Raw genomic sequence first — 14,894 nt, forward strand, 5'->3', positions numbered from 1 at the left:
TCAGCTAGGATGCATACGTGGACTGATGCTATTAATACCACACTCTGTCTACAGATGTCCAGACCTGAACTAAGGAGACGGAGTCGGCATCCATGCAGAAGTGATCAAACGCATGCTCGGGTCTAGGCTATCTTTAGGTTTCGATCCACTCGTGTCCAGATGTCTGTCGTCGGCACGATCCGTATGATGTTGATCATGAACTTCACCCACTAACCCAGCTCACCTCTCTGTCTGCACCCACCTTCTTTCCATCTGTTATACCTCTTTCACATCCAGGCATGCCTTTCATCCATGTTTTTATGAAGTGAATAACAACAGGCTTCGGAGAGGTCTCTGGGGGTCACTTGAATTGTTTTTCACCTCTCAAAGGGAGAAGGGATTCAGGCCTTCAGGAAAACCTACATGGTTTCCACTGGAATACAGACACAAATCTGTACTCTGTACTCTTTTTGGCAAGTTTATACATTTTTGAAGTGAGAAAAATATTTACTTGAGATCTGTTGAACAAATTATTTTGTAGTTCCAAGTAGATATGATGAACTGCCTTTAAAGAGGAGAAGTGGTTGTTGTTGTTATTCCTCGTGATGCTTTTAGCATGTTGTCATTTCTTGGAAAAAAACAAAAAAACACACACAACCTGTCCAGAACCATAAAAAAATAGCCTGAACTAGCAGGTTGTGTTTTCAGTTCTTCCCTGGATTGGCTGCCGTGCCTGCTGTGTTGCACAATCAGTCACATGAAAACACTCTAAACTTTCTGTCTTTGTTTATTAACCGTTGCCGATTATTTTCTTTTTTTTTAAAAAAGGTTTGGTTTATTTGGAGTCAGATTACACAATTTGCAAGTGATACGGGGCTCGTAAACAAGAGTCACACGACTCAGCGCATACCTCATCTATTAGGAAGAGTTTTTAATAACATTTCCTCCTGCTGGGTTGAGATTTTCGCAGCTGGAAACAGTCAAAAGCAACCTCTTTCGAGTTACTGCAGAAAAGAAATTGCTCAGATTTCAGTTTTCTCCTAAGCTAAAAATCTGTCACTTTCAGCTCATAATCCTCCGCTCTTGTGGTCGTTCCCTGTTAGTTCAGATTTCGTTCTCACATGTAACGAACCACCTCGCCTTTCGCAGACAGTTCGGTGACGTTATTTGGCACGAACCCAAGTTTAAATGACATCATTCCCATCAAACAAAGTCGAGCTTGAGCTGGAAAAACTTCAGACAGACTAAATAAACCGATCTAAATTCGCTTAGCGTGGATTGTAATGTTATACCCAAACACTGATCTACTCTCCTTTCCTTCATCCGTGTGCGTGTGTGTGTTGTTTCAGGGTGATTTATCTCCAAGTGAGCATGAACGACGGTCTGTCCTTCATCAGCAGCAACGTTCACATCACCACCACAGAGTGTGTAAGTGGAAGCTTCATGTATCCACGCAGGGACACTGCAAAGATTTTAATTGTGCAAAAAATAGAAAGAAAAAACGTTTGTGTAGTTTGTACTCTTCTTCTGCTTCTTCTTCTGCTTTCTCCAACATTTCTCTCTTTTCTTAGTTGTCTCACTTTCTCCACTCTCAGTTTTGTTTTTCTCCTTTTTTTTTTTGGTAGCCAAACCACAGAGGTTGGTAGCAGTGAGCCACCCAACAAAGACCTTATGAACCTCCGTGTGTTGGGCACAAAAAAAGGTTAAAGAAGCTGCTTGGTGACCTTGGAGTTCCCGGTTTAATATTTTAGTTTTGTGGGTGAAACATCTGTGACAGATGCACTCTTGGTACTGCTATTTAGAGGTGGTGCATGTGTGAAACGGAGCAGCTTTTCAGTCCATGAAAACAAGTTAACAAATGCAATTTAAAGCAGTTTAACTAAATGAAGTTGGTATGTTGGAACATATTAAATAGGCCCAAAAAACAAAAAGATATGCAGTCTTTGAAGCTGCACCGCCTCCATCCACGCAGCATCATATCCACGAAGACGCTGCAAATTTAAACAACTGTGTTGTGGTTCATGATAAAGAGACCTCAATTAGACATACCATTGCAATTAGCTGCCTCATGGCACTAAACTAAAACATATAGACTGAAGTCACACCAGGCTCGAGAAGGCACGGAAAGTTGTCAGCTGGAGATTGGAGGGCCTGGTGCAATAAACAACGTGCAAGTTGGAGTCTCTGAATCAAAGCTGAAAGCAAAAGCCACAAACCCACTGACCCCCTGCATCCTTTCCCCAGAATCTGTCAAAGTGTCACACTGAGGGGTTTCAGCCTTTGTACTTAGCCCACAAAAAACACCCATATTGCATGGGAGAAAACGCACACTTCACATGTGAAAAAGCAGCAAAATGCAGATGTGGCCACTATTAAAATTTTCAGCATTGTTTGCTAGCAGTAACCCTGCCCCATCACCCCCACCCCACCATCTATTGTTTTAACTTTTCTGCAAATTAAGTTGTTGTCACAGGAAATCATAATCCGGGTGATTTTTAATAAATAATCATTTGGCACCGCTGACGTGCTTTCTGCAGCGGGCCCCACTGCTGAGTTCAGATAAATCCTCCACAGCTTTGCCACAAGATAGATAGATAGGGGAAAGTCTAACCACATGTGATCCTCATCTGTGGTCTCTAATGAGAACCATGTTTGGCCAGCGGACGTCTGCCTAGCTTAAAGCGAGAAATGTCAACATAAGGATTCAGTCAGGGATGGCAAAAGCTCACATTAACCACTGTCCTCGAGAAAGGAAAACATGAATATTAGAGCCTATATGCTTTTACTATTTTCCTTCAAATCAGTCATACCACAGCTATGATTAATCTGTTGTCGCTACTGCTATTAGTGCTGAAAATACTGTCCTACTTCTTCTTGTCAGCACTACCACTGTGGATAATACGAGCATTCAGTCACTACATCACCGTTTTTATTATATATGTGTTGTCTATCTCACTACACAACAAGTAAGTCAAGATTTCTATGCGCATACATGGAAGGCTAGCACTTTATGCATGAGTGAAGAAGGGCAGCGAGGTCCCAGATCAGAGCTATGGATGTATACATGCCACAAATTTGGTAGTTGAGGTACTTTTAAAATAATTTACAAGTATCTTAAAATTGTCAGCGTTACTTTCCCTTTTTACTTGTACTACTACTTTTATCAGGTGTTGTGCCAGTTGCCATCTTCCTTCTATCTCCTGGAGATACGGCGCCTGCATGTTTTTTTAGCTAGCATCTATGTCCAGCCTGTGAAACATGATGTGCACGGTGCACTTGTCGTAATGTTCTAGCATCGTGTGTTTGTGTCTGCCCTCCAGTTCGAGGGCACCATTCTCCTGATCACCTTGCTGGCGTTGTTCCTCCTCCTTGCTCTGCTCTTCCTGTGGTGGTTCTGGCCGCTCTGCTGCACTGTGGTAAGAAACACCGACTAGTTTCACAAATAATAAACACTTGCATTGATGTTATGTTATTTTAAAATCATGGCATGTCTGTTATTTGTCTAAAGGTGATCAAAGAGCCTCCTCCTCCACCTCCTCCTGAGCCTGTGAGTCAAAACACACACACACGCACATAAATACAGCCTAACTAAGTAATACCCCAAGACTTTCCTGCACCTTTATTTCATCTGTGAAAGACAAACTCTTTTGTGTACCGGTGTTTAGGAGTCAGATGACGATGACGACGGTCTTCCCAAAAAGAAGTGGCCCACTGTGGATGCCTCATATTATGGAGGAAGAGGAATTGGGGGAATCAAGAGGATGGAGGTGTCAAAACGATGCATTTACGCTGCTGAAATAAAGTCACGATTAAATCTGTAGACAACAGATTACAGTGACCTTTTCTGTTTTTGTATGGTCTACCGTCTTGTAGGTGCGCTGGGGAGGGAAGGGTTCAACTGAGGAGGGGGCTAAGCTGGAAAAGCCAAAGAACGCTGTGGTGAAAATGCCAGAGCAGGAGTACGAACCCTATGAGCCAAAACCTAAGAAACCTCAGAACAAGAAGCCACCTCAGAGCCGGAAGTGGTACACGCCCATCCGGGTAAACACAGCCTCACAGAATCAGCACACAATGGGACACTGTAATGTAAAATATACCCACACACTCTGTTATCCCGTATAGACGCTCGTACTGTTTGCATTTAGTTCAGGAATTCACGCTCACCACTCTTACATAAAAACCCTCCTTTTTTAGAAAGTCAAAAATGTGCTTTGTTTACACTCAGACCACTTTGCATTTTTGAATTTTCACCCACCGACTTTTTTTAAAGGCATGAGGGCAGCAGAAGTTTCCCAGCACACAGCACACATGTATATACATGCTATATACATGCTATATACATGTAATTAGTTGATAGTGCCATAGCACCAACACATGCCCATAGTGAGACTGCCAGCACAGCATAAATATTACTCCTAAAATAAAACCACTCTGTGTGACGCTTTTCATACAGTAAGCGTACTGTTATCTGTACACACTGCTGCATTCATAATTCATTCACAGCAGCCTAACAGCATGTACAGAAGGTGAATGTGAACACTGAACTGTGGGGTAAATACTGTAAATTGATCACTGAATGTGGAAATTGGGCTGTGGCTGGCCCCATCTTTCTAAAACTTTTTGATGTGTGAGTGCACTTCTGTTTAGGATCCATGCCACCACTGCTTATTTGTCCAAGCAAATGCAACATCTTTTAGCATTTTTTTATTCGGTTAATCCAGAAGATTTTATCTCAAAACATTTGCCCTTCAGCTCTGTCAAATGTTAAATACTGTCTACAGTAAAATACACGCTGGATTCCTACAGTTGTTTTAGCTGGGATCAGCTCTTTCCTGTCTCTGAGAAGTAAGCCCACGCTCTGATTCTTGGCAGATCGTGTATTTTATCATGCTTTATTAATTGCTTTATGTTGCTAAAGGTTAAAGCGTTCATGACCGGAGTTAACTAAAATATATCCAGCAGTCTTTGTGACTAATCAGTGATTCAGCAGCTTTATCCAGAGGGGAAGGAACTAATCAGTCAAATCAGCTGCCGTGGTGTTTGTTTGGGATTAAAACCTGGTCTCAGCCTTGAAAAAGAACCACAGACCAAATGTTTGCTGATATAGAAAAGTCAGTATGAGCAGTCTTTTATTAGGTGATAGATTGCAGTGTGGAGAAGTGTGCAATTCACATCTGGCCAGCTGTTTATCTTCTTGCTCCTCTGCTTCTTTTTCAGGGGAAACTGGACGCCATCTGGGCTCTGTTCCGCCGTGGGTATGACCAGGTCTCTCTAATGAGACCCCAGCCCGGTGATCATGTAAGTATCTCTGTTTCATCAGATGTCTAAGAATTCATCTGCAAGGTCATCCCTCCTTCACTGCATTCTCTCCATCTTAAATTATATGTCATGTTTTTATATGTTCGTTTCATATGTGCCATCTTGTTGATTTTTTTTTTTCACTGGACAGCGAGAATTCAAAAGTAAGAAAGATTTATTTTTCATCCAATAGTAATACGAGTGGCACATAAATCAAGGGAGTTTTTCAGGAATAATGAACCCCTGATTTCAAAGCCTTGGTTTTCAAGCGTCTCAATTCAAAACTATAAATCAACTGAAACACTTGCTGATAGATTTAATCATCACTAGTTACCAAGGCAACTAAACACACATGCAAAGCCAGAGGTGGAAGAGCAACACCCTAACACAGAGAGCAGGCGTCAATGACAACAGCTACACTGTTCATTAAGTCACATTCAGCATAAAAGGAGGAGCTATGGTCAAGTTGGGTTGCAAAGTTGCTTGCAGATCAGTGGGCAGTCAGAAGTAGCCTAATTTAGCCGCTCTCATGTGAAGTTTGCCTGTTAAATTTGTATTCCATCACCCCCACCCGGTCATGGCAGATGGCTGCCCCTCCCTGAGCGTCATTCTGCTGGAAGTTTCTTCCTGTTAAAAATGAGTTTTTCCTTCCCACTGTTGCCAAGTATTTTCTCTCTGTTATTGTAGGGTCTTTATCTTACAATGTGAAGCACCTTGAAGCAATTGTTGTTGTCTTGTTATTTGGTACTATATAAAGAAACTGGAATTGATTGTTGCAAAATTATGACATCACAACATTGTGACTGGTCAGCTGCAATAAAAGTGCATCAATTAGTAGGAACAAATCGAACTCACTAATAATGGATGTATCCATTTACTTGCACAGTTTTGACCAAGTGCGTATTGAGTGTCTAAGATGAGTGGTGATCCACTATAGGCTGAGAAGTGGTGCAGTTTTAAAAGTGTCCAGCTCATCTGTGCTGTTTGCTCACCCTGCCCTCCCTTCCACCGTCTGGGAGCGCACTTCATTCACTCCTGGTGTGGCTGTGCTGGCTGACACCTCAGCTAGCCCATTCCATGCTGTTGAGCTAGCCTCGATCTCACACCTGCTTCACATTATACGCCATAAATCGGATGTTAAGCCAAACCGCAGCTCACATCCTTGTAGCTCAACGGGAGAGTTTTGTGATGTGTTCGTGCGCGTAAGCTGGTAAAAAGTCTCTCTTCTTCAGAGCAGATAAGCCACATGGTTTAGTTTTAATGCCTGAGGCCTTTCTATCAAAAAGCCTTAGATAAGAGTTTGGGCTGAATGTTGGGAGAGGAAGCTCTCTAGGGATGCTTTAAATCCCGCCGACAATCTTAGCAAAGACCGTTTTAATGTTTAAATGTGTTGCTTATTATTTTCAACTCTGTTGGTCTTAAAGGCAACTTTGTAATTCAATGATAGATCATAACTGTGTTGCACTACCCTCAAATTCTCTATGGTTTGACTCAAAGCCATTTTGGTGACATATACAGTTGTTAGCATTTCCTTTTCCCCCTCCCTTGATTCTTCTCCACCTTTTTCCTTTTGCCAGTTGTTTCCTCCCTGTTTCTTTTCTTTCCTCTCCATAGCTCACTCTCCTGCTGATCGGGACCCATCCAAAGCACTAGTTAAAATCCGGCCTTATTAGCAGAAAATTTCCAGTGATCTTCTTTAGCAGGAATTCCACATTTAAGACTGTTTTCTGGGCACAACGAACATGTACAGCGATAGAATTTGCAGCCACATAATAAACATTCAGATTCCCCAAGACCTAAAAAAGTCACCCTCAGCTTCCAATTCCATCTTCACCAAAGACAACCTGGCACACAGATAAAAAGAGATTTCCTTAATGACAAATTTCTCTTACTCAGAAAAGCTTTTTTTAATGATGATTGCTCGGGCAAGCTCAACATGACGCAATGCCTATTTTGTTGAAGAAATCCTCTCTTTCCAACGATGTCGCCTCCACCAGTCATTTGTGGTTTGTAACAAAAGAAGCAGGCCTACAGGCCAGCGTGCCGGCTCGTTTCCAGGCAGAATAATATGTTTTTATTAAAGAGGAAACAGCAGAAACAAGAGTCAGACACCTCATTCCCTTTTATGTTACCTGAAAAGCTGGTGGTTTTCAATTTCATCCTGAGGTTTTCAGATCTACAGTCTCACACTGCAAAGCTGGCACACATTCAAATCCATAAGAAAACTCTCTAAATTAGTTCCATCTGCATTCCCGCATGCATGTTTCTTTATGCTAATTGCAACAGCATGACTGTCACCCTGGGGACTGACTTCGGCTGCAGTCCTGTAACAGTGAACTCATTTTGTGGTAATGCAACTTCCTGTTTTTTTTAATGATGGTAAAAACCCCAAAATATTTTAATAATCAAGCAGTACACAAGCTGTTTCCTATTGTTGTCAGAAAACTCACAGTTTGCTTGGTTGCTCATTGGTTTATTTTCTGTCATTAAGACACAAAGTCTAAACCTGTACGCTGTAGACTGCACAGACAGATGTTTACAGTCCTCACACAGCAGTGGACCAATCAAAAACTCTGACCAAGAAAGAACTATTTATTATATCAAAACAAATAAGAAAGCAAATGTGTATGTCTGGGGTTTTTTTTATCCAAAAGTATCTGATTGACGGTTAATTTAGTAACGAAATGATTGTGATCACTCTACTAGAAACACTGGTATTATCAGACACCCACGCAGTTGCTCAGTAGGATCAGATACAGTCTCAATCTTTTTTGGCTGTTCCATTTTCTTTTCACTGATAACACGATTATACACTGAACAAAAATATAAACGCAACACCTTTGTTACTGCTCCCATTCCCCATGGGATGGACGTAGAGACCTAAAATTCATTCCAGATACACAATATAACCATCCCTCCCAAACAGTGGTCACAAATCAGTCCAAATGTGTGGTAGTGGGCACATCTGCTATATTGAGATAATCCATCCCACCTCACAGGTGTGCCACATCAGGATGCTGATCTGACATCATGAGTAGTGCACAGGTGTACCTCAGACTGCCCACAACAAAAGGCCACCCTGGAATGTGCAGTTTTGTCTCACAGCAAAATGCCACAGATGCCACAAGCAATGAGGGAGCGTGCAATTGGCATGCTGACAGCAGGAATGTCAACCAGATCTGTCGCCCGTGCATTGAATGTTCATTTCTCAACCATAAGCCGTCTCCACAGGCGTTTCAGAGAATATGGCAGCACATCCAACCGGCCTCACAACCGCAGACCTCGTGTAACCACACCAGCCCAGGACCTCCACATCCAGCAGGTTCACCTCCAAGATCGTCTGAGACCAGCCACCCAGACAGCTGCTGGAACAATTGGTTTGCACAACCAAACAATTTCTGCACAAACTGTCAGAAACCGTCTCAGGGACGCTCAACTGCATGCCCGTCGTCCTCATCGGGGTCTTGACCTGACTCCAGCTCGTCGCCGTAACAGACTTGTGTGGGCAAATGCTCACATTCGATGGCGTCTGGCACGTTGGAGAGGTGTGCGCTTCACGGATGAATCATGGTTCACATTGTTCAGGGCAGATGGCAGCTGAGAATGTCCCAGTTCTTGCATGGCCAGCATACTCACCGGACATGTCACCCATTGAGCATGTTCGGGATGTGCTTGACCGGCGTATACGACAGCGTGTACCAGTTCCCACGAATATCCAACAACCTCGCACAGCCATTGAAGTGGAGTGGACCAACATTCCACAGGCCACAATTGACAATCTGATAGACTCCATGCGACGATGTGTTGCACTGCATGAGGCAAATGGTGGTCACACCAGATACTGACCGGTTCTGGGTCCCCAGACCCCCAATAGCGCAAAAAACTGCACATTCCAGGGTGGCCTTTTGTTGTGGGCAGTCTGAGGTACACCTGTGCACTACTCATGATGTCAGATCAGCATCCTGATGTGGCACACCTGTGAGGTGGGATGGATTATCTCAATATAGCAGATGTGCCCACTACCACACATTTGGACTGATTTGTGACCACTGTTTGGGAGGGATGGTTATATTGTGTATCTGGAATGAATTTTAGGTCTCTACGTCCATCCCATGGGGAATGGGAGCAAAAACAAAAGTGTTGCATTTATATTTTTGTTCAGTGTATAAAAAAGATAGAACTAAAACTTTCCCTTGCTAAAACAAAAGTCAGAGGACATTCAGTGATGATCAAGTATGACGATTCGGTTCAATTCAATTTTATTTATACAGCACAAAATCAGAACAAGAGTCGCCTTAAAGCGCTTTATATTGTAAATTAAACCCTTCAATAATACATACAGAGAAAAAAAATCAACAATCATATGACCCCCTATGAGCAAGCACTTTGGTGACAGTGGAAAGGAAAAACCTCCAGCAGAACCAGGCTGAGGGAGGGGCGGCTATCGGCCACGACTGAATGAGATAACAGCACCAAACATGATTGTGCTTTTTTAATATAGGATGATGGATTCATGGTAATGAATGCAAAAGACTTGGATTGACTGACTTGACTAAAATTAGGTCATTTGGTGAGGAACGACCTTCTGCCAAAAAAATACCCAAACCAGCATCTGTTCTGTTAGTGGGACAGCTGGTCCTGAAAGAAGATGCCATTTAAATTAGCAAGTGGGCGATACCAGAGCCACATTTGTGATTCAGATGAGCTGTCCAGGGTTAAAGAGAGGAAGTGTGTTTGTGCTCCTGAGCGTCAGGTAAATTTACTTAAGGATCCTGTAGTGCTTAAAAATATGTAGTGTTCTATAGAGCAATGACTACACTGTTTCTCGCTCAGCAATGAACCTACTAACATCTCTGCTTCTTTAAATTGTTCATCAAAGGGATGTTTGAGGAATTTTTGGTGCTCCCAAAGAGGTTTCAGCCAGAGACAGCAGCATAGCTAAATCTCCAGCGTGACAATAAATCACTCTGTTTTTAAGCATTTTATTCAGCTGGTATTTGATTTTTTTGTTTCAACTATAACAGACATTTATGTTTGTCGAATAATCAGAAATAACACAAATTTGACTTGCTGTCGAATGCAGTAGCATTGACTCTTTGCCATATGTGAGTTTTCATCCCTAAAAGCCTGTTTTTAACCGTGGAAAAATACTGCAGCAGCAGTGTGTGAGAATGTGTGTGTGTACTTGAAGAGTTACAGTAAAAGTTTCTAAACTGGAGAACGGAGTTAGCCATTATGCGAATGTGTGTCACCAAACCACATCCATTACACTGACGTCAGAGTGTACAGTATGAAGCAGAGCTAGTGCCTCCCCTCTTTGTCTTTCACTGACATAAACACGGAGCTCTACAGGGAGCCATTTAGCTGGCTGAAGGACACGAGGTAATGCCTTTGGCAGATGTCTGCCAGGCCCGTCTTCAGAAGCCAACTGAACAAAACTCTCTCACACATACACACACATACATTTTGCGTTGTCCTAGACAATTTAATGACCTTGGTAAGACTGTAGACAGTGGTGGAGGTCAGTGAAAAAGACCAAGCGAGTGTGGCTTTCTTTAATCCAGGAAAATGTCGAGAGGTTCAAACCACAGCTGGGTGCTAACAGAGGGACGTTCAAGAAGCAAAGATGGATTAAGGATGAAGAAATTGAAACAAAATTCACATACAATTAATGTCAACATTTCTTAGTTAAATACTTATCTCAGCCCCCCACAGTGTAATTAGTTTAATGATTTTTGTTATTCTTCAAACACCTTTTTTGAAAAAGTTTTCGAGGCTTCTTGAAAGACGCTCTTCTTTGGATGTTGGCTGCGTTTTTCTGTTCTCTGTTAAAATGATGCCAGATTGATTCATTGAGGTGTGGGCTCTGGGGAGGCCAATCCACGACTGATAGTTCTTCATTGCGTTTTCTTTTGTCCGTCCAGGTGTGCTTTCATTATTGGTGGAGTATTTGAGATCATTGTCATGCTGAAAAATAAATCCATTGCAAATCAAACACTTTCTTGGTATTGCATGGTGGATCAAACCCTACTTGTAGTCTTGACCATGTCTGCACTGAGTTGTTGCAATGAGAGTGGCTGATTAGATATTTGCGGGCTGAGCAGGTGCACCTAACAAAGTGGCTGATGAGTGTATGTATGTGTTGCTGAAAAAGACACTGCTTAATCTGCATCATGCATTTTTTATATATTTACCTTATTTTTAACATCTAAAGTATCTCTTAGCTTTAAGTTACTCTGATGAACGTCAACATCAGTGCCAGAGTGGAGTCTGTTGTAGATCCAGAGATGTTCTTGCTAAATGGAAGAAGACAGGAGAGGTTGGTTGGCTTGAATAAAGGGAAAAACTTAAGAATGGGAAATTCTCTCAGTTCAGTTTGGATTATTCTGTCTTTCATTTCTTCTCTGGCTATTTTTCTCTGTGTCTCACTTTTACTCACTGTCGTGCTTTATCTGCAACACTGTCACATTATATTAACATTAAAGATCAAAATCTATCTTCCCTTGTGCCTAAGGTCTTTTTCATTAGAGTTTTACAAGTGACATCATTTCCCATTCCTTCGTTTTCCACTATGTAAAACCAGGGACCTGCGGCTCAAGTCGCTGATACTGCTTATTAGCAGATTAACATTACTTCATTCCACCCTGACTGCCAACCGCATGCAGCTATGCAGCGGGTAGAGTTTCATTGGTAACAGTGACCTCTGTGAACTCGCTGAAACCAGTGGTTGGTGTAACATTTTATGAGTAACTAAAATGTGATTTCTGTCTAAATAAATTTGTTGCTTTTACGCCCTGATAAGTCAACCTGTTAAAGTATTCCAGCTTCACTGCTAACTTTTACCACCTCTGGCACAGTTCAGCCCCAGCCTCTAACCCTAATCTTCTCTCTCCATATGGACCGTCGGCATTCGGACCTACAGTTCTCGGTACAGAACATTGGACTAGCAGGGATAATTTGGAGTGGGGGCGTAAAAGCGGGGATTTAAGCATAATCTGGAACACCAGCTGGCCACACACACAGACTGGCACACACAAGCATACAAAGAGCAGTGACTGTACCATGACCTGAGCTCGGATGCCTTCTTAGCCCAGATGTAGCCTACTTTAGATTAGACACTTTTTTCCTCCAGATTCTTTTTAATCTAAAACAACTCTCATGTATAGATTATGTATTATATATTGCATCAGATGCTTTTTATCTGTAGTATTTTCCATGTTATCTTAAAAAAATACCACGTTTAACAACACATACTCTGTGTCTCAATTCAGATGTTTCATTCAGTACTTTTCCATGTAATACTCTATTAATTTATTTGTGCAATGCTTGAATTTTGGCAAGGTAGTGTGATGACTGGAAATGGGTACAGCAGCATTGGATCACAAATGCCATGCAGCTGCTGCATTTGCTGAACATAAGTAATATTATATTTATCTATCCTGAAGATGAGAACGTAACATGCATAAACACACAAAAAAAACCCACCTCACGTACCATCACTGACTGAAAACTACTGTTGTTGCTATGCTACAGTGATCCTATGGATGGAAACTGCTCCAAGATCATATTTACCCTAAATTAACAGCAAAATGACACAGGTCCTTTGTGACCAGTTGCAAAGAGATGCAGATGAGTTGAGCTCATTGGTACAGACAGACTGACAGAGATTGATTGTAACCATGTTGGTAGTATGTCTGAGAATGATTGCAGTGAATCTGAGTTTAACTGTGATTGTTTGGAGAAGGATTATCTACTCAAGGTAACCTGATCAGTTGCCTTGTAATCAAAATGACTCAGAAGTTTAGGGCGTTCCATCCCTAACCTCTGTGCGATCTGTTGGTCACCACAACAACCTGAACATTCGGGAGTTAAAAATGCGCTGGAGAGCAGGGTGAAATTTTGTTTTATAGGTTGCTGTCCTATTTTTACTCTTTATTTCATGCAGCTGTGCTTTTTAGTGTGAACGCATAGAAGGGTAAATTATAAAATTTGTGTTATTTTAGGAAGGGGTCGGAGTCTGCAGCAAAAGGCTCTGTGAGGATGGTCATATGGTGGTTTTAGTTAGCATGGTAATATGCTGACTGTGCAGATTTGTGGCTGTGTGGTTTACATTCAAAGCCCTGTTAGCATGCTAGCCGGTAGGAAAAAAATTACATGTATTCTCTGCATGACTCTATTTACAAGATTTCTTTGTATCAGACAAAGAGATCATTTCAAGATGAGCCTTATTACAGCTGGTTAGATATTTCATTGTAAACATTAGCATCGTGGTTGCTAATGCTAGGCGCCATTAGATATCATTCATCACCGTGACTATCTGCTAATACTTCAGTCTGGACTAAGTTTGGGGTCCAACCAACATGAAAGACCTGAAAACAGGATTATATAATTATTTTATGTTTATTTTAAAAATTATTTTAAAGCTTTTTTAATCCCACTTTTCTTTCTTTTCCTTTAGGGTCGATGCATAAACTTCACAAGAGTGAAAGAGGAGTCAGCGGCAGCCAAGGCCCCACCTCGTACCCCTATCCACACCCCTTCGCCACCACCACCAGACTACCGCCCCATAACTCGCACCACTCCACCATCTACCACTGCCACCAGCCCCCCTGCCAGATCTCCACCATCAGGCCAGGTGCCCCCAGGACCACCGCCATCACGCACTCCCCCAGGGCTTCCCTGTCCACCGCCATCGCGTCCTCCCCCAAGCCTTCGACCCTAAATCACACAGACAAACTCCTCCCACCTTACCAATGCACCTGCTTTGATATCACATTGATATTACCGTCCTGTTGACTAGTTCTTTCACTTTGAAGGTTGTGGGCCTCACTGCCAAAGGTACTCCTACTATAAGCCAAAGATCAGCAGTATATTGAATCCCAGTTGTTCTGTGTGCCACATCTGGTATGGGATAGCATATCAAGTGAAACTGTTAGCTGACAATTAAGCCTTTTTAATACAGGATATCTAACTGTGCTCTGTATGTAGTTTTTTATGTGGCAATTTAAGATTGAACCTCCAAAAAAATAAAATATAGTCACATGAAAAAGTTTTCACAGGCCTCTGTGCAGTTCTGTGAAAAACAAAGTGCAACCCAGGATTGTAGAACCACCATTAGCAGCAATAACGTGAAAAGATGGATGGATGGATATTTATGGCATTGCTTAAGTTCACTTGACTCAGTGACTACAAGCTGTCCAGGTCCTTTAACTACAAAACAAGTTGAAATCATCACCCCTCCACCACAGTGCTTGACAGTTGGTATTAGGAAGTTTATGTTTATATGCTTTATATACTCCACTTTGGTTTTATCTGTCCAAAGGACATTGTTCTTCCAGAATACTTGTGATTTGTTCAGATGCAACGTTACAAACCTAAGCCCTGCTTTCGTGCTGTCATGTCAAGCCATACTGGTTCAGTCTTTTTGTTACTTTACTGTCGTGAATTTTAGTACTTAACATATTAACCGAGGCCTGTTGAGTCTGAGATGTAGCTCTTGAGATTTTTGCTGTTTCTCTGAGCATTGCATGGTCTGGCATTAGCGTGACTTTGCTGTGATGATGCGACTTGCTTCTACTTACTTTATGAACTCCAGTAAGGATGTAAGGAGTTTTTAA

The 14,894-nt window shown here is 42.0% G+C and overlaps 1 protein-coding gene across 1 annotated transcript in view; it reads left to right on the top strand.

Annotated features, from left to right (window-relative positions):
• Nucleotides 1-14,329, top strand: part of antxr1c (ANTXR cell adhesion molecule 1c) — a 36,111-nt gene extending 21,782 nt beyond the window's left edge. Inside the window, exons 12-18 of the mRNA XM_026177156.1 lie at nucleotides 1,329-1,407; nucleotides 3,300-3,395; nucleotides 3,488-3,526; nucleotides 3,645-3,746; nucleotides 3,853-4,020; nucleotides 5,197-5,277; nucleotides 13,736-14,329. Coding sequence (XP_026032941.1) covers nucleotides 1,329-1,407; nucleotides 3,300-3,395; nucleotides 3,488-3,526; nucleotides 3,645-3,746; nucleotides 3,853-4,020; nucleotides 5,197-5,277; nucleotides 13,736-13,999 — 829 coding nt within the window. The 3' untranslated portion in view covers nucleotides 14,000-14,329. The remainder of the gene's footprint in view (nucleotides 1-1,328; nucleotides 1,408-3,299; nucleotides 3,396-3,487; nucleotides 3,527-3,644; nucleotides 3,747-3,852; nucleotides 4,021-5,196; nucleotides 5,278-13,735) is intronic.
• The last annotated feature ends 565 nt before the right edge of the window (nucleotides 14,330-14,894 follow it).

The sequence above is a fragment of the Astatotilapia calliptera genome, chromosome 8 (assembly GCF_900246225.1).
Source record: "Astatotilapia calliptera chromosome 8, fAstCal1.2, whole genome shotgun sequence".
Taxonomy (NCBI): Eukaryota; Metazoa; Chordata; class Actinopteri; order Cichliformes; family Cichlidae; genus Astatotilapia; species Astatotilapia calliptera.